At 46.5% G+C, this 25,845-nt stretch overlaps 1 protein-coding gene across 1 annotated transcript; it reads left to right on the top strand.

Annotated features, from left to right (window-relative positions):
- Positions 1–8,028: 8,028 nt before the first annotated feature.
- On the top strand, positions 8,029–24,598 carry glud1b (glutamate dehydrogenase 1b). The gene is made up of 13 exons (XM_084456321.1): positions 8,029–8,597; positions 14,688–14,768; positions 15,109–15,164; positions 16,047–16,110; positions 16,802–16,896; positions 18,085–18,264; positions 20,621–20,758; positions 21,369–21,506; positions 21,637–21,717; positions 21,862–21,985; positions 22,531–22,622; positions 22,799–22,861; positions 23,595–24,598. The coding sequence occupies exons 1-13, from the start codon at positions 8,201–8,203 to the stop codon at positions 23,712–23,714; spliced, it is 1,629 nt and encodes a 542-aa protein (XP_084312447.1). The 5' UTR covers positions 8,029–8,200; the 3' UTR covers positions 23,715–24,598.
- The last annotated feature ends 1,247 nt before the right edge of the window (positions 24,599–25,845 follow it).

The following is a 25,845-nucleotide window of genomic DNA, read 5'->3' as shown; positions in this document are numbered from 1 at the left end:
TGATATTTAATTGGTATTGTAGTTCTGATGCTGCTGCCATTCTAGAGAGAGCATTGGTGCTTGATATCGCAGTGGTTCATGGTGCTGTGGCTGTGTGTGTGTGTGTGCGCGTGTGTGCGCGCGTGTGTGTGTGTGTGTGTGTGTGTGTGTGTGTGCATGTGCATGTTTGTGTGTGTGTGTTTATGTGTGTGCTTGGGTGTGTTTGTGTGTGTGTGTGCATGTGCATGTTTGTGTGTATGTCCGTGTGTGTGTGTGTGTGTGTGCATGTGCATGTTTGTGTGTATGTCTGTGTATGTGTGTGTGTGTGTGTGTTGCAGTGGAGTGGAGGAGCCATCCCTACTGCTGTCTCTGGACCAGACCCTCTGTGGACATGTGAGCTGAGGAGAGAGTCACAGAAATGAACACACACACACACACACACACACAATGAGCATATTTTAGCATATTTGTAAGATCAAAAGAGATTTCTATTAAACTTATATAAGGTCGTATCTAACAATTTCTGTGTGAATGTTTACTACCGGTCTAGCCCGTGGTTTATGGTTCAGGCACGGTTCAGGAAGGGTTTAGATTAGGGTTGGTATAAGATGAATGATGGTTACGCATTGTAACCCTAGTTCCATGAGTGGAACGGAGATCCTCAGGGCTAGCTCCTATTAGCTAGTGAAACCTAGCTAGCTACATTTGACTGAACAAAAAAAAAAACATACGTGCACCTGTGTCCAACCAGGTCCGGTGCACCACTGTATAAGCTGGCTTTGCCTACACAACTGCTCCTAACCAAAATTTTCAGCGAGCAGACTGCGGGGTCAGTAAAGTCAGAACCCTGTGGGGCTCTGCTCCACTCATAGAACTAGGGTTACAATGCGTCGTTCTATTTCGTGGAGTTCCGCCCCACAGAGCTAGCTCCTGTTGGCATAAGCGAAGCTACACGACCGCACCATGCACTCTTTCTGGCCCCAGACTGGCCAGCCAGGACACAAGCCAGTGCTCTAAGGGGAGACCATATCAAAAGTTGGCCAACTCAAGCACTGACCCCACCCTGCGATACTCGGTTCATACCACCGAGGGCAAGGAGAGGTATGTGAGGGGAGAGCCGGACCGGAAGCAGTTACACCGTAACATAGCCTGTCCTAGCCTCACCCACAGACAGGAGGGGACCATCACTCACCAGACGGTCCCGCCCTGGGACATCATGTCTAATGCTGACTCCCGCTGGCAGCTGTGCCTAGCACAGACGGCGCCACAGAGACAGAGGACATGGATAAAAGATAATAACGGACAAAATGAGACAGAGACCAAGTCGCTGCTGCACAAACGTCCTCCACAGACACACCACTGAACGGCAACCTCAGCAGGAAACCGGTGGTTTGTGTAGTAGGAAATGAGTCCTTACCCCAAGTGAGGGAGTTCAAGTATCTGGGGGTCTTGTTCATGAGTGAGGGGACCATGGAGAGGAAGTTTGGATGAAGAATCGGAGCAGCTGGTGCGGCTCTGCAGTCGCTTTACCGCACTGTTGTGATGAAAAGAGAGCTGAGCCAAAAGGCAAAGCTCTCGATCTACCGGGCTATCTTCGTCCCTACTCTCACCTATGGTCATGAAGGATCAGGAGTTCAGTCATCCGGGAGAGACTCAAGAGTAGAGCCGCTGCTCCTTTGTGTTGAAAGGAGCCAGTTGAGGTGATTCAGGGTGTCTAGTGAGGATGCCTCCTGGGCGCCTCCCTAGGGAGGTGTTCCAGGCGTGTCCAGCTGGGAGGAGGCTGCGGAGTAGACCCAGGACCAGGTGGTGGGACTACATCTCCGCACTGGCCTGTGAGTGGCTAAAGGATGATGATGGATGGATGGATGGATGGATGGATGGATGGATGGATGGATGGATGGATGGATGGATGGATGGATGGATGGATGGATGGATGGATGCTGCCATCTTCTCCTCATAGTACAAACAGGAAGTAAACAGCTCTGGTCATGTGACAATTTACACTAAACATGTGACACTGCTCATATTTCATTGATTTCATGCATTGATACTTCATTCATAACATTTTTATAGCCTTACAAATGGAAACGTTTTTTATGGTCACTATTGTGACCGGTGGGATTAAACAATATAGCTAATTTTGTTAAGAATCATGATATCTTGGTAAACAAAATCGCTTGAAGCTATTGTGTTTTTTTTTTTATGATGATCTTGTTTCATTGATTTTGCTATTCTTAGACAACAAGTGTGAGATGGTTTTGGTGCAGGAGCACCAATCCAAACTCTTGCCAGGGACATCAAAAGTTTCATATTCAGGCCTGTGTATACAGACGTTTCAGAATGGAGATTAGTCTGAGACGTAAGCAGACAGATGTAAGCCGAAACCACAGCTTCCTGTAAGTGAGGTACATAATGAGAGTGTTCTCGTGGGAACTTGTTCAACTTTACCTCTCAAACCCCCACTAGACACACACGCACACAAACACACAGACTGACAAAATCACTACCATGATCAGAAAACAGTACCATAAAAAAGCTGCTGTCCCCACCTAGTGGATAATACAGGAAGTGTCAGTGCTCATCAAATCAGATTTACTGGAGGACATATAATACATACAGCTGACCAGCAGGGGTCAGCATTGTATGAGAGAATCTATAATAAATCCTTTCTGAGACTGGGAAACTGAGACACCCTGCTCACCAGTCACCAAACATACCAGTATATACCTTCCTCACCCCCGCTATGTCCCAGTGTTCCCGATCTCTCTGGCCCAGGAGGACAGCTGTGGATGGGCTTGGCCATTCAGGCAAGGTGTCTGCAGATTCAGTAGGCCTTGGCTTGTCCACCTGCTGTCAGGTAACCTTGACAACCAGCAGTTGTCATTACCAGACAGGAAGTGTAACTTAAGACTACAGAAAATGTATGTGTAACCCATATGTTTCGGCATGCCCCGGGTGGGATTCGAACCCCAGTCTCATTGGCGTGGGTGGACAGTATTTATACTGGTGGAGTGAGTTCAACGAACAACTCGCTACCTACTCGGGGACTCACAAGGACTCTTTTTCACTTGGTTACTATGTGAGTGTTTGATCCAGATAATGAAGCATTCTGACTCTGTTCGCCTCTGTTGGAGGACAAATGTCATGGCTTCAATTACAAGAGTGAGAAAAGAGGAAAGATCAGCACACTGATATCTCCCGGTTCACTTTATTGAAAATACGCAACGTTTCGACCCTTAGGTCTTCATCAGGCAGCTTCAAAGTTTACAATGACAGGGAGCAGGTATATATAGGCTGAGAGCCTGTGACATCACATCTGACATCATCTGCCAGTCAATTAGGCTAAAAGGTGCAGTTAGAGGCTGCAAATATATAAACACATCACAATGACATATGAATATCCTATATGAATAGCCTATATACATCAATCTAGATACAGATACAAAAAACAGATACAAAAAAGAGAGAGATTATAGATTATAAAACGGATTTATCAACGTGCAATAAATAGACCTACATCAATGTAGGCTACACTGTTTGGAGAATGAACGCACCAAACACCAGTTCACAAAAAGGGCTTAATGTCAAACTCCTCATTGAGGCCCTTAGATGACATGGTCTTGAGTTTATATATCCAGTAGGTCTCACGCTGGAGGAGCTTTCTCTCTAGGTGAACCGGGAGATATCAATCAATCAAAGCTTTATTAAAGCTTTATATCACTGTGCAGATCTTTCCTCTCTTCTCACGTATGTACTCTAAGATCCAGCAACTGGCCTACTAAGGTTGGATGTGCGCACAGCTCTTTTGCCTTTTGGTCAATTACAAGAGCCTTGTTTTTAGATTATTTCTCTCTTTTCCGACAAGAGATAGAACGCCACTGTGGTATGATTATTGAATGAACTAACTCAATTGAGAGTGAGAGAGAGATAAGGACAGTTTCTGTGTGTGTGTGTGTGTGTGTGTGTGTGTGTGTGTGTGTGAGAGAGAGAGAGAGAGAGATTCTTATTTTTCCCAGGCAGGAGGACTGAGTAACAGAGAAAGAAACACATGTACAGACAGATTCTCACCAGCGTGGCAGAGAAGCATGTCTGTTGAACCACGCTGTACAAGGCCCTGTTTACAACGTCCACCCCACCCCCCACCCTGCGGTCAGTGGGTGGTGTCTGCACGTCAGCCAATGACAAGCCAGCATTCACCCTTTGAAACATGACCATGATAAATCACTGTATGCCAAAGCAGAAAGGGAAGCAAGAGAGAAAGAAAGCCTGCGAGAGATACACGGAGAGATAGAGGGAAAGAGACAGGATGGGGTGGGACTAGGGGTACAGGAAATGGGGGACATTTGGGTTCATATTTTCACAGAGCCATTTTATTAACCTGCAATTTGACCACCTGTATTATAAGTGCTGCCTATGCATCATAACCATTGTATGTAAGTTATTCAATTCAACAGTCACATTCAAACTTCAAAGTAACCGATCCAGTTCAAAGTCCCCTAGGAGTGTCAAAGCCCAGAGAGGCCAGAGAGCCTGGGTTCACAGAGGGTTCAGGCCTGATGTTGTGCGTAGTGGGGCCCTGAGAAAATGTGAGCGCACATGAGGTCAAGTGGTGCTGGAGCAAAATGGGTCAAATCAGAACAAAGTGCACCGAACCTTGCTATGGAATTATTTTATAGGTCTCCTAAAAAATAAAATAAAAGTATTTTTAGGTAATCTTATGTAAACAATACAAAAACATGACAGTTTCACAGATATTTATACTGTTCTTAGGTACTTTCATCTCTATTCTAATTTAGATTTAAGGGGTTGCTAATTGCTCTGCACCAGCATGCTAGGGCCCATTATCTTTACTGTTTTAAAAATAAAAATAAATATTTAAACCTTTATTTAGACTTAGAAAAGTTTGAGTTGGTTATTGACTAATGTCTCAAGACTTGGTAACTTGGAAATGGGTCTATACTTGTCTAAAAGATCCCCATCACCTCCCTTATGTAAAGGGATCACTCTAGCAGATTTCCAGACAAGACAAGACCTTTGTATTTGCCTGTTAAGGTAGCTAGTTCCTGGGGTCTGACAACATAAAAACAGATTTCCAGACAAGAGGGAAACTACCCGAGGTAATAGATAAATTATCTATCTTCAGGAACTAGACAGGATATATTCCCTTTTCTCCTTAGCCTATCTGTATGATGAGGCAATGAACAGATAGGCTATGGTGTGACTACATTAGTATGACAGAGATAGTGGCCAAGCAGTATTGCATTAGCCTTTAGAAACCCCAGTTACTACTGAACACACCACTGTCATCAGACTAGACTACGTAGGATGGTCTTTACATGGAAATGGAATATGTAGGGGTGGGTCGTATGCCCACATCCCTTGTTCTCTGTAAAGCGCATTGTGTTACCTCTGGGTGTGAAATGGGCTATACAAATAAAGCTTTGATTGATTGATTGATACATTCATAGCTGAAGCAAACAGAGGTGTGTGTATCTCTAGGGAGGAGATGGTGTATGTGTGTGTGTGTGTGTGTGTGTGTGTGTGTGTGTGTGTGTGTGTGTGTGTGTGTGTGTAAATTTGTACCAGGGCCCTAGCTGGTCAGATCTAGTCTTATCTCCTGTGCAGAGTCCACAGGTGTAGGCTTAGTTCAGGGCCTTGATTCAGATAAACTCAGCACACAAACGTGCACACACACAGATGCACACACTCCTGGGCCAACCGCAGGCCTCAAAACGTACAGTAAGAACAGAGAATCCAGATGAGCATGCATGCATACACTAGACTAGAGAATATAGTGTGTTTGAGTGTGTATACACACTTCATGAATTCCTAAAAAACCCTCTGGTCTTCATTGTGTGAAATGTGCCTTATTGCCCTAGAGAAATTTCTGTGAAATCAGTTAATGCAGTTCCAGTATCAGAACTGTTGTTATCATATGGTTTACAGGATGTGGGTGTGGATGACAAATGTAGACTACCAGACCAGATCATAGAGAAAGCCACAGGTCTGGACTACCCACAGTGCACTGTACACAGGCAGGGCAAGTTCATCCTCAGAGCTGTTTACCAGCTTAGTGACAGCTGCCCCTCTTTCCCCTCTCCCTGCCCCACCACGGCAGACCCCCATTTGAAGGCATACCTCCAAACCAGTCCCACCCCACACACACCATATACTGTAGCCTCCCTGGCTTAGACACAGGCTAGCACAAGTGTACAAGTATACCATACACATATGCCGAATGCACAGACGCACACACACTCTCCCACAAGTGCACACGCATGCACACTAACAAACTTAAGGACACACACACAGCATCAAGTTGCATATTCAGTCAGTAAATAGGTTGCAGATCTGTAGAAAGTGTACCATGGTCCCTAAGTTAGTAAAGATATCAGGGTTGCTGCTTTTGTCACATCCTGATTTGACAGTTTCCTATCTGTCTTTTTACGATTGGTTGTATCAGACCATGCAGTAAATGAGAATTACACATTCACAAACTCAGCAAGTAAGGTTGATCATAAATAGCCATATTAAACTATTAAATTATACTGTATATTAATATATAAACCATCATGGCTCCTCTCTCTCTCTCTTTCCCTCCCTCCCTCAGTGAAAAGAAAGAGGAGGCTTACCCTTTGAAGGGAAGCCAGAAAGGCAAAGTGCAGGTAACCTATATGTATGATGATCAATCTCACCTGGTTCAGTGAGCTCCATCCTAGAGCTCAGAACTCATCCTCACCCTTGGGCTCTATATACTGTATGGTTAACTCAGAATTCAGTGTGAATCCAAGAAAATCTGACCGAGGCTGAAAAATCTAAAGAAATCCATCAGAGAAGTGGACAACAAACAGCTGCCTTTGACTGGCATGAAGCTCTCAACGTAACGAATACAGCAATATCAAACAAACAGAAACAAAACTTTGAGCAAAGCCAGCTCCCCAAAACACGGGGTTTGGACTGGGGGTTGCGGGGAGAGAGCCTTGAGTTCACTTAAGAATGTAGGCTACAGTGACCCTAATGTCACTGTACATTCTGACGGGCTATTCATTTCATGGGCGGTACAGTATGTGCTCCCTGAGCGTCCATTCTAGTTGTAGAATGATGCAATGTTTGCAACAGCCTCGCAATGGTGCAATGTTTGCAACAGGCTAAAGTTAAATCCCTAAACTACAATCCTCGTCTGTCATTTCCAATCAGAGCTCACTTTGCTTTAAGTAGCCTAGTAGTATGCTAGTAGTAGTAGGCTAGTGGGGCATAGACTCAGGATTGATTTTAAAATCGTAATGTTTATTTTTAAGGCTCTACATGGTTTGGCCCCCCATTATCTGGCTGAACTGATTCAAGTTCGTGCGACATCTAGAACCCTGAGGTCCTCCTCCGAGACTCTTTTAACAGTCCCTAGATGGAGACTTAAGACCAAGGGTGACCGAGCTTTTGCGGTGGCTGGCCCAAAGCTCTGGAACAGCCTCCCTCCACACATTAGACACGCACAGAACCTAGGGCTCTTTAAGTCTCATCTTAAAACGCACTTGTTTTCACTGGCTTTTGAGGCCTGATAGCCTACATCCCTTGTCCTGTTTTGTGTCCTGTCCTTTTATTATTCTGTGATTATGTGCACTTTATTCTGTTTTTTGTTTTAGTTTATTTTATATATTGTACAGCACTTTGGTGCAACTTCCGTTGATTTTAAACGTGCTTTATAAATAAAGTTGACCTTGACCTTGACCTTGACCTAGCCTATTTTTATTTGACAGTTCAGTTGATTAACTGAATAACTGAATCTGAAACTTAAATGCAGTCTGCCCTGTAGCCTACATGCAAGTCTATAACAAATCATCAAGGGAGAGGCTACACAATAAAGTCACAGACTTATTTCCATTGTGGTCCTTGCTCTTAGACGTACAGTAACCTACACAAAAGGACAAGCACTCTTGGCGCCGCACTCTTAGTTTGACAGAGGTGCGAAGTTGGGAGCGCGCATTGTGCCCAGCCCCCTACGCACGCGCACCCTCGGATGGCCCTCCTCCTCCTCGTGCGCTCGATCACCCGTTGGATCAAGCTGCCGTTTAAAGGAAACGGAAAAATTATGTAATTCTTCACTCAGTCGGAGATCGGGGAATAGTGAGCAACTGCTGTGTCGTTTATTCTATCCCCTACCTAACTGTTGATACCCCCTGTCTAATTTCTTTTTAGTATTTTCCTTTACACGATTCCCTGAGTCATGTACCGGTATTTGGGGGAGCTGCTCTCTCGCGGAGCGGGCGGTGCTCTGGCCTCGGGGTGCGTGGACTCCGCTCTCCCCGCCTCGGCATCTCTCATGCGGGTTCGCCACTATGCCGACGCCGCTGACAAGCCGGACGACCCCAATTTCTTCCGGATGGTGGAGGGCTTCTTCGACCGCGGTGCCGCCATTGTGGAGGACAAGCTCGTGGAGGATCTGAAGACCCGGGAGACGCCCGATCAGAAGCGCCACCGTGTGCGGGGCATCCTGCGCATTATCAAGCCCTGCAACCACGTCCTCAGTGTGTGTTTCCCCATCAAGAGGGATAACGGAGAGTGGGAGGTGATAGAGGGATACCGAGCACAGCACAGCCAGCACAGGACGCCCTGCAAAGGGGGTAAGATTCAGACTGCAAGCTGCGCAGGTCACTAAAGTTGGCTACACCGGTCAAACTTGTGTAGGTTGACAGCTAGTGTCAGTGAGCTAGCGTTAGCTCGCTAGCTTGACTGACGGTGACATAATGTGCATGCAAGCTAGCTAGCACTAGCTAGCTAGCCTTCCACAAGCATACAGGTTTCTTCTAAAACCATTTTTAAAGACAGACATGTCTCTGGATTTCCAGTTTTCTCCTGGACTGTCATGAGCTAGTTTTCTCTTGGACTGTCATGAGCTAGTTTTCTCTTGACTGTCATGAGCTAGTCTTCTTGGACTGTCAGGACCAGGTGGACAATGCAGTGTAAACGCAGCCTCTAGTGACCTTACCACAGACATCTGTAGCTACCTTAACGTTAGCTAGTTGACAAACTGCACTGCTACAGAATGTATACAGTGGTGGTCTCAGTTAGCTAGATGATGTATAACATTGCAAGTTACAGTGTACTTGCTGCATCTAACGTTAAGTAGGCTAGTCACCATATCCTAAATTGGGACTAAAGGCTTAGCCAGTAGTTTAGGAGTACAAGCTTTTGCTACATGACAGAGTGGTGTGAAGCTTTATGGTATGAATGGATAGTTATATAGTACAACCCCTTACATCCTTGTCACAGATGTCACAGCCAGCAGTGCTTTGGTGTGTAGCTAGCTAGTGTGTTTGTAATCAATGTATATTCAGGCATCACGTCAGGTCAGCTGTAAACCGTCAGGTCAGTTCTGTACGTGTGCTGTTAAAAACAGATGATGTATTTCATCAAGGAATAACACCATACACACACACACACACACAGCTCGGTCACATGTGATGCATGCATTCAAAAGCAGATCATTCATGCTTTTCGCACCCAACCAGTATGTGTATTATTCTAGCATGGCTATGGGAGTGGGGATCACAGGAAGTGAAACAGCTGTGTCTATAGGCGGTCTGATGGAGGCAGGCTAAGTTGAAAGGAGCACCATGTGGTGCAGGGGTCAAGGCTAAAGGTAGGGATTTATGGACTAGTGGTGTGCAACATTCTGTGAATTGTTGGTGAGTAAGAGGGTGTATGAGGAAGAGGATATGACGTTCGGTGGAGCAGGGTGAATGGGAGAGGAGGGGCGGGAGAGAGGGTGGTAATGAGCCCAGGCGTTCTTATTCGTCAGTTCAGTGACAGGTGGGGGGAGGGGCAGAGAGAAAAGGGCGAACACGGGGTATTCTTTTCCACTAGTAGACACAGACTGACTGTTTAAAGACTTAATTGAACACTGTGAGGTGGACATAGCCAGTCCCTGGTTGTAGTACGGCAACACGTCCTTCTTACTTCCCTCTTAGTGGTGTAAAAGGAATTGAACAACTGGGAAGGAGAACTGTGGCTTGGCAAACCTCGCCTACTGACAAGTGTCAATGGTTAAACATCCAGCCACGAGCAGATGGCAAGGCACTTGCAGAGAACACCGATGATGTGATCAAATCCTTGAAATCCCCTCAGCTGCAGCTCATCCCTCATCTCCCCTTTCAGATCCTTGCTCACACTTGGTCTGGCACCAGATGTGAAGTTCAGGATGCTGTGGTGACCACTGTTGCGTGAGCTTTGGTCAACCAACTGCCCAGTTTAATAATACCCCTCTCAGAGCCAGCTAGAGGATAAGGGCTATAGGGCCAGGGGCAAAGGGCAGTTTTTCATTGGGCTTAATCATTAATTGTGTTCACAGCCCCCTGGACCTGACGCATGCAGGGCAGATGACAAAGGGCAAGGCTGTGTACTGGTGGGTTGTTGGCGGTGCTAATAGACCAAGGCTGCCATCGCTGCCTAATGCACCAGCTGCAGAGATATAGCTGACACACTTCTGTCCACTGACAACCACCGACCCTCTACACACATCTCCTCCTGATCTGGAACTGCGTCACTGCCTGCATGTGCGTCTTGAGTCCGATAGATTTATTTGTGTATTCTGCTTAATCTGCAATTTTTACCAAAGCAGAAGCGAGGCTGTGGCTCAGACTACAGAACATTATGCTTGAAATATTGCCTGTCCCTTTCAGTATGGAATGGAGGATGGGAGCAACTTATAATTGCATTGGTCTGATAGTGATTGTGGGTGTGTGTGTGTTTGTGAAAAAGTGTGTGTGTGAGAAAGTGTGTGTGTCCGAACCAGTCCTAGGTTTCATGTCTGCCATCTGGCTGGCTGTTCTTGGGGAATAAACTGAGTTTGATCAACAGATACAGTGTTTGTGGCTTGTGTTTGCCTGCGTGTATCCCAGAGAGCTGATTCCCATTTCAGAGGAATTTCTTTAACAAGTGTTCTTGCTGCGGTGGTGGGGGATGGGAAGAATGGTTCAATGAGCCAGATACGCCCAGTTTTTTTCAGTCAGTCCGTGATTCTCTGTAGCTCAGAGGAGAATCACAAGACAGATCAACTATTGTTCAGTGGGCAGCCGTTAATGTAGAAGACTAAGTGAGCTCCACCAAAGCTCTCCTGAGCCAACCTGTGCCCACCCCAGCATTGCTCTCTGTAAAGCGCATTGTGTTGCCTCTGTATGAAATGTGCTATACAAATAAAGTTTGATTTGATTTGATAAGACGCCATATTGCAACTTCCATTCAGTTGTATATCCCCTGCACCACTTGCACACAACTGCTTGTTCCATACTTAATGGCCTAACCCTAACACACTGCACTCTGTATGACACCACTCACCCCCCACACTACACTGTACACTCACCACACCCCATTCTGTATAGTACATACAATGGAATTGTATGTACTTTACAGAATGGGGTGTGGTGAGTGTACAGTGTGTGTGCAGAGTGTAGTGTGGGGGGTGAGCGGTGTCATACAGAGTGCAGTGTGTTAGGGTGTGGTGAGTGTACATAAGCCTCCCCCTTATTTGTATTTTTAACACTATATCATAACTTGTACATTGCACTGCATTTTTGTTGCACTTTTTTTTGGGGGATATTTTGTATTTGCACTGTTTTTGTTGTACTGTTTTGCACTGTCATGTCTTTGCACTGCCCTGCTCCCTGTCCTGTTGTCTACAACAGCGTATGCCCCTAGTCACATTCCTAGTATGTGTGAACCATGTACAGGTGCACCTCAGAAAATTAGAATATGGTGGAAAGTTCATTATTTTCTGTAATTTAGGCTGCATTCAAAAAGTGAAACTTTCATGTATTCTAGATCCATTACACAAAGTTAAATATTTCAAGCCTTTTTTGATTTATGATTGTACAGTATGTTCAGTATGTTCATTTATACACTCAATACTTGGTCAGGGCTACTTTTGCACAAATTACTGCATCAATGTGGAGCGAGGCATGGAGGCAATCAGCCTTGAAATATTTCACTTTGTGTGTAATGAATATAATATATGAAAGTTTCTCTTTTTGAATTAAATTACGGAGAATAATGAACTTTCCACAAGCCCCCAGGGACAGCTTAGGGTTGTGAGGTGATTTTGGTGTAGTGGCCAAGTCACATGACGCCATGGCCAAGAAGACTTTGGAGATGGCTCACATACAATGTGATTACGCTACACATTTATCTCATGGGGATATATCCCTTGAAATGCATCATTTCGTAAAGTTACCGAATATGTATCAGTGGATGTTGAGTGAGTGAGCATTTGAGGAGGGGTTACAGAACCACAAACACAAGGTCGTAGCATCTGGTCCAATCTGATAGATCTTGTTTAAATACTGAACAAATGAAGGCCTACTACCCATTGTTTTGTACTGATTGATAGAGCCTCAGCTGTTTGTGCTAGCTAACGTTGGCTAGTTTGGCAACAAGCCTAGAAACGTTTTCGGCGTATTTGCTGGGTGAGCAGCTTTCATTGGAATGAATGGGCAGCCATCTTTGAATGTCTCATCTGATGCACCTGTGATTGAAAGTGGATAAAGTGTTGTGACTTGCTGGTGTGTGAGAGATGATGTCACACCCGGGAGAGGATAGCTGATAGGATAATGTGGCAGCGTGTTCCAGAGGGACCAAGCAGCTGCTGCTGGTGTTGTTTATCTGTCTGGCTCAGCTGCTGCTGGAGCACCTGCAGTGTCTCACCGAAACCCTACAGACAGGAAAACTATTGAGGCTTAGTAGGTGCAATGCATTGTGGGATTATTTCAGCCAAGGAGCTTCTATTCCCGGCTGATGAACCAGACTCATTCATATTGAATGTTGTACAGACGTTTGAAACTGGATTCACAGTGATGAGTTGCATAGAGGTTCTTGACTCCAAAGAAATCATGCGTAATACGAGTATGGCTCCGGCAATTCATTTTTTGATGCCCAGTATGGGGAATATCAGCATTGCAGTAATCTGCCACTCTGCGTACAGATTAAACCGTACATCAACACAGTCAACCAGTGAATTCTTTAAAAAATATTATTATTCAGTCGAGATCACTTTAGTCAAAATTTACCCATTTATTAGCATGCAATAATATATACAGCATATTAATTTTTTACGCATATTAATTTTGGCGGTGTGATCTGTTCGGGGGGCCCCCTGCCTTCCACACGTGGAAAGCGGCAATCTAGATGTTCCCCCCCTCTAGGCTGCTTGGCCCAGAGTGCCGGGCCGGAAGAGGGAACGGCATCTAGCCCCCTGCCTCTATGATGATCAGAGTGGGCCGCGATCAGGAAGACGCTCGGAGGTAACTCAGCCCACTAAGACCGTCAAAGAGCGCCACAGGGGGACTGCTGTACATTATAGTCCCTGGCCTCCACGGGCCAGCGCTTCGTGGAGTCCGAAGGAGATACAGCCTAGTGTCTCTGCCTCCCTGGTGACCGGAGGGACCGCTGGATGGCCCTTCGGAGATGTTTTGGCCCACGATCACCACGGAGCGCCACAGAGACTAAGCTAGTGTAATTCCCCGGCTTCCACTAGCCGACGCATAGTGGAATACCAGAAGAATGCAGCAATACCCCCGGAACAGAGAGCAACGACGACAACAGAGACGACATCGACAGAACACAGGCGGAGCAGGGGAGGAAGTGGGGCGAGCGCGCAGATACAAGCGATCAGCAGTAATGGCAGAGCGGATGCAGAGCAGAGAACGCGGAAGCAGCGACGCGCAGATACGAGCGATCAGCAGTAATGGCAAGAGCGAACAATGACGTGTTTTGACAGCTTAAATACATGCGCTCTAGCGAGCTGAACCAATGCTACGACAGCTGACAGTCAGCTGGTGGGTTGCGTCATACGGGGTGTGACTGATTAGCCTCTGCCGATTAGCCCGGCGTTGACATCCGTGCCTCGCCTGAAGTACGTCGGAGACTTCATTTATTTATTTTTTTGTTGCCTTTTAATGTTTTTAATGTTTTATTGTTTTGTACTCTCTTGTTGTGGTTTAGTTTTGTCTATTGTTATGTGACACGCTACAACACTGAATTTCCCCAACGGGATGAATAAAGTATTATCGTATCGTATAAATCCCTCCCCAAAGTCTGCCCGATAACTGCCCTTAGGTTCCACGCTCAGGTTTTATGGCTTCAGGCAGCGGCCAATGCAGTTTCAGAATGGCAGCCAATGGTGGACATGGCCTAGTCTCTCCCTTCACTAATAATACCTCCATCGTCTGCACACACACACACACACACACACACACACTCTCTTTCCTCTACGTAGAAGCTGCAGTCTTTCCTCTGTGCTGGGAGCCCTTGGTCTCTCTCTCTCTCTCTCTCTCCCCCCCCCCCCCCCTCCCCCTCCCACCTGGTATCCGTTACTGGTGGGGTGGGCTGGCCCTCAGATGTTACCATGGGGAAGAAGAGGGTAGTACACAGCACACCAGGCCTGAAAAGAAGAATGCCTGTACGGCAGCTGCACACCCTCATCACTGTGATGACCAGAACTGTGTTGACCCACCTCAAATAATCTGATTCACATCCCAGTATCGAATCTTTTTTTCTCACCGTAGCTATACCTGCTCCCTTTAAGCTGGTTTGGGTTGGGCGATGATGTGATGCTGTGTGTTTTGGTGTTTTGCTGATGGCAACGCAAGAGAAAAGTGAAGAGCCATTAAGCTAGAGCACAGTTAACGTTGTGTGTGTGTCTCTCCTGTGTGTGTCCCCAGGTATCCGCTACAGTCCAGACGTGTCTGTGGATGAGGTGAAAGCTCTGGCCTCTTTGATGACTTACAAGTGTGCTGTGGTCGGTGAGTAGCAGAGACCTTCCGTCCTGTCCGGCCTAGCTCTCCTGTCCTCTGGTGCCCTGACTCTCCTGTTCATGTCTCGGGGTTTTGTCGCAGTCTTTCTCCCGGCGTCCCTAACCCTAACCCTCTGTCTCCATCCTCCTCGCCCACTCTGCTTCCTGTCTGATTTACTCATGTAAACAGTCAGGGCTCATGTAAACACAGCGCTCTGATCGGAATGAGAGTGCATTTTCCAGTGATGTTTGTTTATGTTTCGTGCATTGTGTGCATGCATGCGTGTGCGTGCGTGTGCGTGCGTGTGTGAGTGTAAGCCCCTGGTCTTAAAGCTGTTTTCCATCTCCAGATGTGCCATTTGGGGGGGCCAAAGCCGGAGTAAAGATCAACACCAAAAATTACTCTGTAAGTCACACCCCATCATCTGCGTACGCACACACACAAACACACACACACACGCATACACACGCCCAAACGCGCGCGCGCACACGCATACACATGCATACACATACATACACACGCGCGCACACCACACACACGCATACACACACAAATGCAAATAGAGAGAGATGGATTCCGCGTGATTCCACATGACTCCTGGGTTCTGCATCTCAGGGCATATACACAAACCCACACACACACACACACACACAGCTTGGATTTTGGTGGATAGTAAAGCTCTTGGGCACAGGACACATATCTAGCTTTCTGTCACATCAATGATCTATTTGGAAGACGTGCAGACGCATACACACACACACACACACACACACACACACACACACACACACACAGTAAATGATTTGTGTGTCGCTGCAGGGGAAAGCACACTGGTTTAGAGTCCTCTTCTTTCAGGCCCCCTCTCTTTTGTTCTGCTCTCTCCTGCTTTGAGAGGACAGAAGGGACGGACCTCTTCCTATTCAGTGTTGGCAGATTACTGTAGAGTAGTTTTGTGTTGGTCGATATAGAGTAGCTTTGTGTTGGTCCGTTTGAGAGCACAAGTTCCATTATGGTGTGGATACATGTAAGCCTATGTATGCGTTTGGAAAAAACATAAACGGAGTCCTCTCTCTCCTCCACCTGTCTTTTCACATTTAATCTGTCATCATATAGGATAGAATATAATTATTTATTGTCATTGCACAACGAAAGTCAGGCGCACTACCCGAGCGGAGCTCCTATAAATAAAATGGAGGATATACAAGCTACGTAGTTACTGCACAGTAGTATCACATTTGATCAAAGTGCTTTTCTGTCTCTTTCTCATTCTCTGTCTGTCTTCTGCAGGATAATGAGCTGGAGAAGATCACCAGGCGGTTCACCATTGAGCTGGCCAAGAAGGGCTTCATCGGTGCGTACGCGTGTTTACTGAGCCTAACAACCCCCATGTAGCCTGTAGGCCCCTGCAGTATGCTCTGCCCTAGTATGGCTGCTAATGACTGTGGTGTGTTCAACCAAAACACAGCAGGGAGTGGGACAGAGTTTTCTCGTGTGTGTGTGCGTGTGTGTGTGTGTGTGTGTGCGCGTGTGCGTGCGCGTGCGTGCGCGAGAGAGACCCCAGTGATAGTTTTGCTGTGGTTTACAACAGAGCATACAGTATGCCTGTATTGTGATGCAGGTCGTAGATCAGATGAATATTCATTCCCTTGGCGGAAGAGAGTACCAACAAACACACTTCAGTGCACTATTGATTTGTGTGTGTGTGTGTGTGTGTGTGTGTGTGTGCGTGCGTGCGTGCGTGCGTATGGGAGTATTATACTGATGTGGGCAGACAGAGCCCCTGGAGTAGTAGTTGGGTCTTCTCTCTCTGAGTCCATGGAGGCTGACCCGGCACACAGGCACTCTGCGGCACCTTAGCGAGGATTACACACCTCCCACATTTTCACATCCGATCACACATTTATCTACCGGTCAACTGTGTGTGTGTTGCTGGCATGTCATGTAGGGTCACATGCTCACATTTCACAGCCAGGGGAGTATCATGAACCCCCCCCCCCCCCCCTCCTCACACCTCTCTCTCCCTTCTCTCCTCACCCCTCCAGGGCCAGGCATTGATGTCCCAGCTCCAGACATGAGCACAGGAGAGAGAGAGATGTCCTGGATTGCTGACACGTACGCCAACACCATCGCACACACCGTGAGTCACACACACACACACACACACACACACACACACACACACACACACACACACACTCACGGCAAAAGTAAATGTTTATTTTGAAGATCTGATCCTAGTTATTGTGCTGCGTTTCTAAGGACATTCGTTACACAGAGACGTTTGTGTCTGAACGCCATCGGTTAATCAGGTTCCTATTTGAAGCAGTCTCTTATAATCCCATATCTAGGTCAATATTTACCCTGTGGCCAGTCCACGCTCCTTGCTGCTTCAGGACAGGGTTAGCCAGCAGGGGGCATCATCCCTGCTCCATCTATGTTGATTTGAGTTGAATGAGGGGAGGGCATGTGTGGTCACTGCCTCCTGCTCACTCCCTTTCTGTGCAACCTCCCCCCCTGGGCATCAATAAAGTACATTCCTACTATTACTACTACTATTATTATTACTACTACTATACTACTACTCTCTTCCCTTGATCCTCTCCCTCATACAGTTGGTCAAAGAAATGACACGCACACTAATCCCACTCCATGATCTGCTCCCATTGACGAGCAGGAAATACAAACAGACTGTTATGGAGCAGAAACATCTCACACACATCCAGTGCAGCAGTCAGACTGTACAACACAGGACTGAACCCTGCCTACAGTCAGACTGTACAACACAGGACTGAACCCTGCCTACAGGGGCTTTTTATTTTTATTGTTGTTTTATAGCTTTATAGCTTTTAAAATGTTTTAATGTATGTGTAAACATGTATGAATACAAATGTATGTGTGTACAGTATGTATAACTTTTTATTTTGTATGTACAGTATAATGTAGCTAGTATTTCTATTTTTTTATGGATGTAAATTCTGCTTTTATTCAGTAGTTAACTGTGAGCATGAATGAAATAAACTCAAACTCTCTCTCCCTCTCTGTCACCTATCCCCCTACTCTAGCAGATAGATTAGATGCCATGTACAGTTGGCATGGTCTGGATTGTCTGCCACATTCGACTGGCTAATCTAGCTGCGTCACCACACTGGCATTGTGGGAACAGTAGTCCAACAGGCCTGTCCTGCTGTGACCTTTCATACTGCAGCTGTGAAGAGCTTTTTGTCCTGACTTACACACTGTGAACTTCAAGAGGCCTAATCTAATCTAACGTGTGTGTGTGTGTGTGTGTGTGTGTGTGTGTGTGTGTGTGTGTGTGTGTGTGTAGGACATCAACGCACACGCGTGTGTGACAGGGAAGCCCATCAGCCAGGGTGGCATCCATGGGCGTATCTCTGCCACCGGGCGCGGAGTGTTCCATGGCATCGAGAACTTCATCAACGAGGCGTCCTACATGAGCATGCTGGGACTGACCCCTGGCTTCCAGGACAAGACCTTCATCATCCAAGTACACGCACACACACACACACACACACACACACATACACACACATGCTCCTCCTTCCACGCTCTCCTCCTTTTCAATGTGCTGACGGGGCATATATATCTACTGCACCCAAGTCAAGTCAGCCAATAGAAATACAGCTCAGAATACAACCCCACCCACATACAAACGCTGAACTACAAAGTACAATAGTAGCTAGCCAGCTTGCTTGCTAACATTAGCCAAATCAAGATATTGTTCAGATGGGACTTGCCAAACACAATGGCCCTCAGAAAACTGGGCGTCTGGTCATTTCCACGCCAAGTTCAGGACGTGAGGGGAGACTGCGACCAAATCTCACGTCAAGTCTCAGAATTACGATGAGATTGGCGGCATATGAATGTTTGATAGATCACACGTAGAAGCTGTAGTACCATCATTTCTGCGATCGGATCTGCGCTCAGATCTGCACTCCTTTGATAAATGAGGGCCACTCTGTCCACAATGTTCTACTCCAGTCACTTAAAATGTATACGTTCTGTTGTCCACCCTGTACAATTGTACTGTAGCTACAAACCAAGCTATCATTCACACTTAGCCGCGATGCTAATTTTTGCCATGTTCTACTCCACTAACGTATGCTAACAACGTTAGCTATCAGAAAAGTTTCAATGAAAATGTCTTCTGGTCAATCTAGCGGTCAATAAAATCGACCAAATGTCAAAAGGTGTGCAACTTTGGATTCCTCTCAGCCTACAGAATTTAGCAATGTGTTCTTGAGCAGTTTGCAGTCGATTAGTGTTCTAAGCACAGAGAATACCCACCCATTGACCACCATTCAGTTCAGATTTAGGCTCAGGAGCAGAATACATTTCTCCATTCTGTTTGGCGCCCGGTACCGATACCCGTTTCTGAGCATATAATGGACTAAATGGCCAATTACTGAGTGCTCCAACGGGTATCAGAACTAGTATACTAAGAACTACCACTACCACAAACTAGATAACTGGTAGACTATTACAGCTATGCAGTTAGCTCAGTGTTTAAAACCCCAAGCCTGATTCTCACTCATTCTGCAAAGCTCCGATGCTCATCAGCAGATGACGGCTTCATCATCGAAGTGTCAGTAGCCCCGCCTCCTCCCCCTGGGTGTCAGTGACCCCGCCTCCTCCCTCCGGGTTACATCAAGCAGGGCACTGACACTCACAGCTCCTCCACACCACACCATTCTGGTTCAGTCTGGTCCAGGGGCTGGCACCAGAACTGGCCTAGGGCAGATCTGCTGGGAGGGGGGTGGGGGGGCAAAGGTGGGTTCTCCTCTGTCTAGTACATTGTGTCTGTACACTGAGTCTGCTGTGTATTACACGGACCTTTTCCTTTGTGTGTGTGTGTGCTCACGTGGGATTGTAGTCAGTCCCAGACAGACAGAGACAGAGTAATGTGTGAGTGAAAGAGTTAAAGGTCAAAGTGGAGTTCCCTTCAGGACTCTCTGTTCCCTATATAGACACACACACACGCACAGGGCTGTCCATTGGCCTCTCTCTTGGAAGGCTTCTATAATTATCAGACTCTACACTTGTATTTTGTGTGTGTGTGTGTATCACTCTCCCATCTATGTTTGACGCACACACACGCCTCATCCTACCCCCTCTGTTGCCTTAACTCTCTGCCCGTGACCGTTTCTGTGTGTCTGCTCCATCTGTCTCATCAGCCCATCTCTGTTCAAAGCTTCAGACTGAGGCTGACCCATGAAGGGGAAGATGCAGGGATAGCGTGTGTGTGTGTGTGTGTGTGTGTGTGTGTGTTATGTTTCTGTGATTAGATGTTTCTTGGAGATTTGCGGTGTGCTTAGATAAAGTGGAGGTTCAGGACAGCGATGTGATGGAGGGGAGGAGCTCTGATAGTGTATTTATAGACCACTTCTGTTCCCCTGGCTGTTTAACTGTTACTAAACATATACAGCTGCTCTGTTTCCTAGTAGTAGCATTTTAAAATCTCCCTGAATCATTTCACAACTCACAGTCAAATTATTTGAGTTGGGCAAAGTCATCTCAAATGTACAATTTGGTTGTTAGCTGCCCTACAAGACCTAGGACATAAGACTGCTAAACATGCACCTCAGTGGATAAGGAATGAATGTCAGTGATGGGAAACCTTGGCAGTAAAAGCTTCGCCACATGGGGGAGCTAGAGTAGTGTTGTTGAGATGGAGATATAGCAGGCAGTCAGTCCAGCCATCGACTGGTGATATACTCTGCCACTCTGATCATGGTCACCGTGTGTGTGTGTGTGCGCGTGCGTGCGTGCGTGCGCGCGTGTGCGTGTGTGTGATAATGACAGTGATAGTGATGACTGAGTCTGTGATCTTGTGTGTCTCTCAGGGCTTTGGTAATGTGGGTCTGCACTCCATGAGGTACCTGCACAGGTACGGGGCCAAGTGTGTGGGCATTGGGGAGGTGGACGGCAGCATCTACAACCCCGAGGGCATCGACCCCAAACAGCTGGAGGACTACAAACTGGTAAGACGGCAAATATGATCAAACCCCCATCTCTCCCCCTCTCTCTCTCTCTCTCTCTCTCTCTCTCTCTCTCTCTCTCTCTCTGTCTCTGTCTCTCTGTCTCTCTGTCTCTCTCTCTCTCTTTCTCTCTCTCTCTCTTTCTCTCTCTCTCTCTCTCTCTCTCTCTCTCCCCCTCTGACTCTCTCTCTCTGACTCTCTCTCTCCCCCTCTGACTCTCTCTCTCTCTCTGACTCTCTCTCTCCCCCTCTGACTCTCTCTCTCTCTCTCTGACTCTCTCTCTCCCCCTCTGACTCTCTCTCTCTCTGACTCTCTTTTCCCCCTCTGACTCTCTCTCTCTCTCTCTAACTCTCTCTCTCCCCCTCTGACTCTCTCTCTCTCTCTCTCTCTCTCTCTGACTCTCTCTCTCCCCCTCTGACTCTCTCTCCCCCTCTGACTCTCTCTCTCTCTCTCTCTCTCTCCCCCTCTGACTCTCTTTCTCTCTCTCTCTCTCTCTCTCTCTCTCTCTCTCTGAATTTCCCCCTCCTGTCTCCTCCCTCTCTCCAACTCTCCTCCCTGCTTCTCTCCCTTTCCTTCCATGACTGACTGTGTGTGTGTTTGCGTGTGTGTAAAGCAACACGGCACCATTGTGGGCTTCCCTGGAGCTAAGCCGTATGAGGGGAACATTCTGGAAGCTGACTGCCACATCCTGATCCCTGCCGCCAGTGAGAAGCAGCTCACACGCAACAACGCCCACAGGATCAAGGCCAAGGTACTCTACTTCTTACACTACGCTTGGCTTAACTCATTAGACTACAATACCTACAATCGCTTGCTCTGTATCTATACTGCCGCTGAACCTGAAAGAGCCTCATCTGAGCTGTGTGTGTCTTATGCTCCAGATCATTGCAGAGGGAGCCAACGGCCCCACCACCCCTGACGCTGACAAGATCTTCCTGGAGAACAACGTCATGGTCATCCCTGTAAGGAGACACACACACACACACACACACACACACACACACACACACACACACACACACCATCAAGGACCTCAAATTCATGTTCAGTCACGGTCATGTGAGGAAACCAGATCTTTGACCGAGTGCTTGCCCCTCCCTCCCCAGGACATGTACCTGAACGCAGGTGGTGTGACTGTGTCCTACTTTGAGTGGCTCAAGAACCTCAACCATGTCAGCTATGGAAGACTGACCTTCAAATACGAGAGAGACTCCAACTACCACCTACTGAGTACGTCCCTGATCCCTGAACTCTGACCTTAACCTCTCCGCTATGTCTTCATATGAGCCTCAACTATGACTCCTGGTGTTCAGTCTTGTTCAGTTAGACCAGTGTAAATGGTAAATGGTAAACTTATATAGCGCTTTTTCCACCTAAGCGGCACTCAAAGCGCTTTACAATGGCCTCTCATTCACCCATTCACACACATTCACGGCAGCTGCCATGCAAGGTGCTAACCTGCTCATTGGGAGATATTTGGGGTTAGTTGTCTTGCTCAAGCTGGGATTCGAACCACTGACTCTTCGATCACTGAACGACCCGCTCTACCAACTGAGCTACAGCCGCCCCCTCCATCACAGTGTACCTGTCTGTCCCTATTATTATCTTCTATTAAAGAGCCCCACCTCACTGTTCTAGAATGAGAGATGGTTGAACAGTGTAAAGGGAGTGTTGGGAGCAGTATTAGGTGAGGTCATTTTTAGAGCTGCAAGTGACACCTGAGCACCCCCCCTCCCCTCTCTCTCTTTCTCTCTCTCTCTCTCTCTCTCTCTCAGTGTCTGTGCAGGAGAGTCTGGAGAGGAAGTTTGGGAAACAGGGAGGACCCATCCCTGTTGTGCCCACTGCCGACTTCCAGGCCAGAGTTGCTGTGAGTATCACACACACACACACACACACACACACACACACACACACACACATTTGACTAAAAGGATGCGCAAAGAATTGATGGTCACACTAGTATACACTTGCACTCGTGAAAGTGCTGTGTCTATGATTGCTTGATATGAACCTCCTCTCCTCCCTGTTCCTTTCTCTCTCTAGGGGGCCTCTGAGAAGGACATTGTGCACTCTGGGCTGGCTTACACCATGGAGAGATCTGCCAGGGTAAGTGGGCACCTTTGTTTGTGTGTGACTGACATACCCTATGTCACTCCAAATGCAGGAAGAGGCACAGCGCCAGCTCGCCAAACAGATGTTATGTATAACATTACATTATATTACATTACAGTCATCTAGCTGATGCTTTTATTCAAAGAGACTTACAATAATTGCATTTAACGTAGGAAGTCAGTGTACTACTACTCAACAGAACTCACAAGGGCATCTCCTTTCTAAACAAGTGACTAAGAGCATAATCTAGGGCTGAAGGCAAAGTGAAGAATAGCAAACTAAAAAAACAATAGGTGCTTTAAGAGGGAGGATCCTGGTAGTGCTTCTTGAAGAGTTAAGTTTTAAGCCTGTGGCGAAAGATGGGCAGCAACTCTGCTGTCCTGATGTCAGTGGGCAGTTCATTCAGACCAGACATTTTTTTCTCTTGCGAGGAGGTCTGGCTTCCAGGTTAGTGAAAACCTACAGTACATGGCCAAAATAATTATTCTGATTCTACCTGTGTGATTGAAGAGGTGAGGCTGAAGCAGATGAAAACAGAATGATAAAGTCCCAGCCCGTGCCCTAGGCAATACTTGTCTAAGTGTGTGTGTGTGTGTGTGTTTGAGAATGATCTCAATGTATATTTTACACACAGATGAGACTGAAAGAGACTTACTGTAGCTGTGTTCGTCCTGGTTTATCAGAGGTGTAACGCGTGTGTGTTGTGTTTTCTCTGCCTCCCCCACAGCAAATCATGCGCACAGCTGCCAAGTACAACCTGGGTCTGGACCTACGGACTGCAGCGTACGTGAACGCCATCGAGAAGGTCTTCAAGGTCTACAACGAGGCTGGGCTCACCTTCACATAAACGGCCAATCACAGCCCAGAAGCTTCAAGACACCCATCCTTCCATACCCCCTGCCCTTTGGCACTACTTGTTCCTCAGCTTCTACATCCCCAAGACGTATCAACGTTTACAGTAGAGAATATGCCACACATACGTAACATATACAACACACATTGGGGCTGAGTTGTGCTTTGGCTAACGTGGTATTTGTCCTGTGCTCTGTTGTCTCTCTGCCCCCATAATCATTCACTATTACAGTATGTCTGCGACTTTGCATGAAGATCGTTCTGGTTTACTTTCATTCTTCATGTTGTTCAAAAAGGTAAATAAGGATCAGGAGACTGTGCTGAGAGAGATTAAAGCCCCGCCCCCTGCATTGTCATGGTCTTAGCCCAGAGCACATGCCTTATCTCAGACAGAGTTCTGTACTAAAGAGACTCGCCCACTTTAACTTTAACTATATTTTAAAGGGAAATAGATGTAACTTTATATAGAAGAGATTTATTGTTCCTCAGTCACACATACAGTACTAGGGTTAGGGGTTAATGGGGTCACGGTCACCAGGGTGTTCCCACTAAGGTTAGACTGGGGAAATTCTAGGTTACTTGTGTCCTGAAGGTCACCGACCCGGTACTACTGTGGTTCTAAGTAATGCTGTACACTGTCGCCTGCTGTGTCCTGTCCCAGACTCCTTGCACCTAGCCCCGCTCTAACCTCTCACCCCGCCCACCTCACCCCTCCCAAACTGGCCCTGCTGAGTTAGAGAAAAGAGTAGATGGTCACCTGGACATTGTCTCCCTCTCCAATAACCGTCCAATACAGTAAGTCATCACATGGAAATTGCTTTGGGAAATTTGTATTGAATCTTTTTTTGTTGAAAACCAATAAAACAACAAAAACATGTACTGATGCTTTTTTTTTTTTTTTTTTGAAGAGTTTGAGATAAACATAAGTTGTAAATGAATATAGTATATTTTACAGTATTTTACAGTTTGTTGTGTTTGTATATCAATGTTTGTATATCATCATGCAACAGAAGGTTAAGCAGTGAACCTTGAATAACATCAATCCAAACAGTCATTTGGAGGATGAGGAAGGGCTGAGGTCTAGTGGATTTCTAGGAGCAGAGACAGGGTATTGAGATTTGAAGGTCCTTGTCAAGGAAAGAGAAGGTTTAGGGGGTCCACAGCAGTAGTGGAATAAGGTTGTATAGTCCACATGAGGATCATTGGAAGAGCTTCTGTCCGAAAGACAAGGCCTTGTCCGCTGCATCGTCCATCACTGCACCTGCTGCAGCCTTCCTCACTGCATCAGTCACCATGTCCCCAATCCCTGGGAGAGGACGCAGAACGGGTTCAGCTACTAGAGATCATGAGGCGAGCACCCTACTGCGTTGTACTACAACATCATGAGGTAGAATACAGAACATTGACGCACACTTTATCAGTTTGTTTGTAGCCAATGATTGAACGTCGTGCCATATCAGTCTGCAGCTAAATTGAATAGACCAGTCAGACCTCACGTACTGAGACTCCAGGCCTGATGTGTGGCTAATCGTTCAGGTTGTTGATTTACCTTGCTCCTTCTCCTGCTTAGCCCCTCCTCCAAACAGCTCTCCAACTTTCTCCTTCGCCACATCAACTGAGTACAGACAGACAGGAGATCAATAACAACAACACTCTTTTTAAAGGAATAGTTTAGCATTTAAACATTGTAAGTCCTGTTATAAGGTTATTTATAATTGTATACAATACTCCATATAAAAATGTTGACAGACTGAACTCTTGAGATATAAGTCACTAACTCGTCGCATGCTACAGTAAGTCACAGCTAATAGATCACTATGGCCATATATATTAGTCTGGTGAGACCATTCTGATCTAGCGAGCTCACATTCTGTTTCACTCCGCATATCAAAGTGAGCTGTCAGGATCAGGATGGTCTCACGAGGCTACCTATGTACAGTATATTCCCATAGAGATCCATTGTGTAAATAGCTGTGACATGAGCAATGAACACTAATATCTCAAGAGTACACATTCATCAACATTTGTATATGGACTGTTGAATATGATTAGATATAACCCTATAACAGGGCTTATAATGCTAGATATCAAACTACTCATTTAGCTCTTGGTAGCACCGCCTTCCG

Source organism: Borostomias antarcticus (genome assembly GCF_949987555.1).
Source record: "Borostomias antarcticus genome assembly, chromosome: 22".
Lineage (NCBI taxonomy): Eukaryota > Metazoa > Chordata > Actinopteri > Stomiiformes > Stomiidae > Borostomias > Borostomias antarcticus.
This window is presented reverse-complemented; position numbering and strand designations above follow the sequence as displayed.

What these genes read in the sequence shown, in the direction of transcription:
- glud1b (XM_084456321.1), top strand. Translation starts at nt 8,201, where the DNA reads ATGTACCGGTATTTGGGGGAGCTGCTCTCTCGCGGAGCGGGCGGTGCT. An exon ending in TTACAAGTGTGCTGTGGTCG is followed by an intron (nt 14,769 to 15,108) that starts GTGAGTAGCAGA and finishes TTCCATCTCCAG; the next exon opens with ATGTGCCATTTGGGGGGGCC. An exon ending in CCAACACCATCGCACACACC is followed by an intron (nt 16,897 to 18,084) that starts GTGAGTCACACA and finishes GTGTGTGTGTAG; the next exon opens with GACATCAACGCACACGCGTG.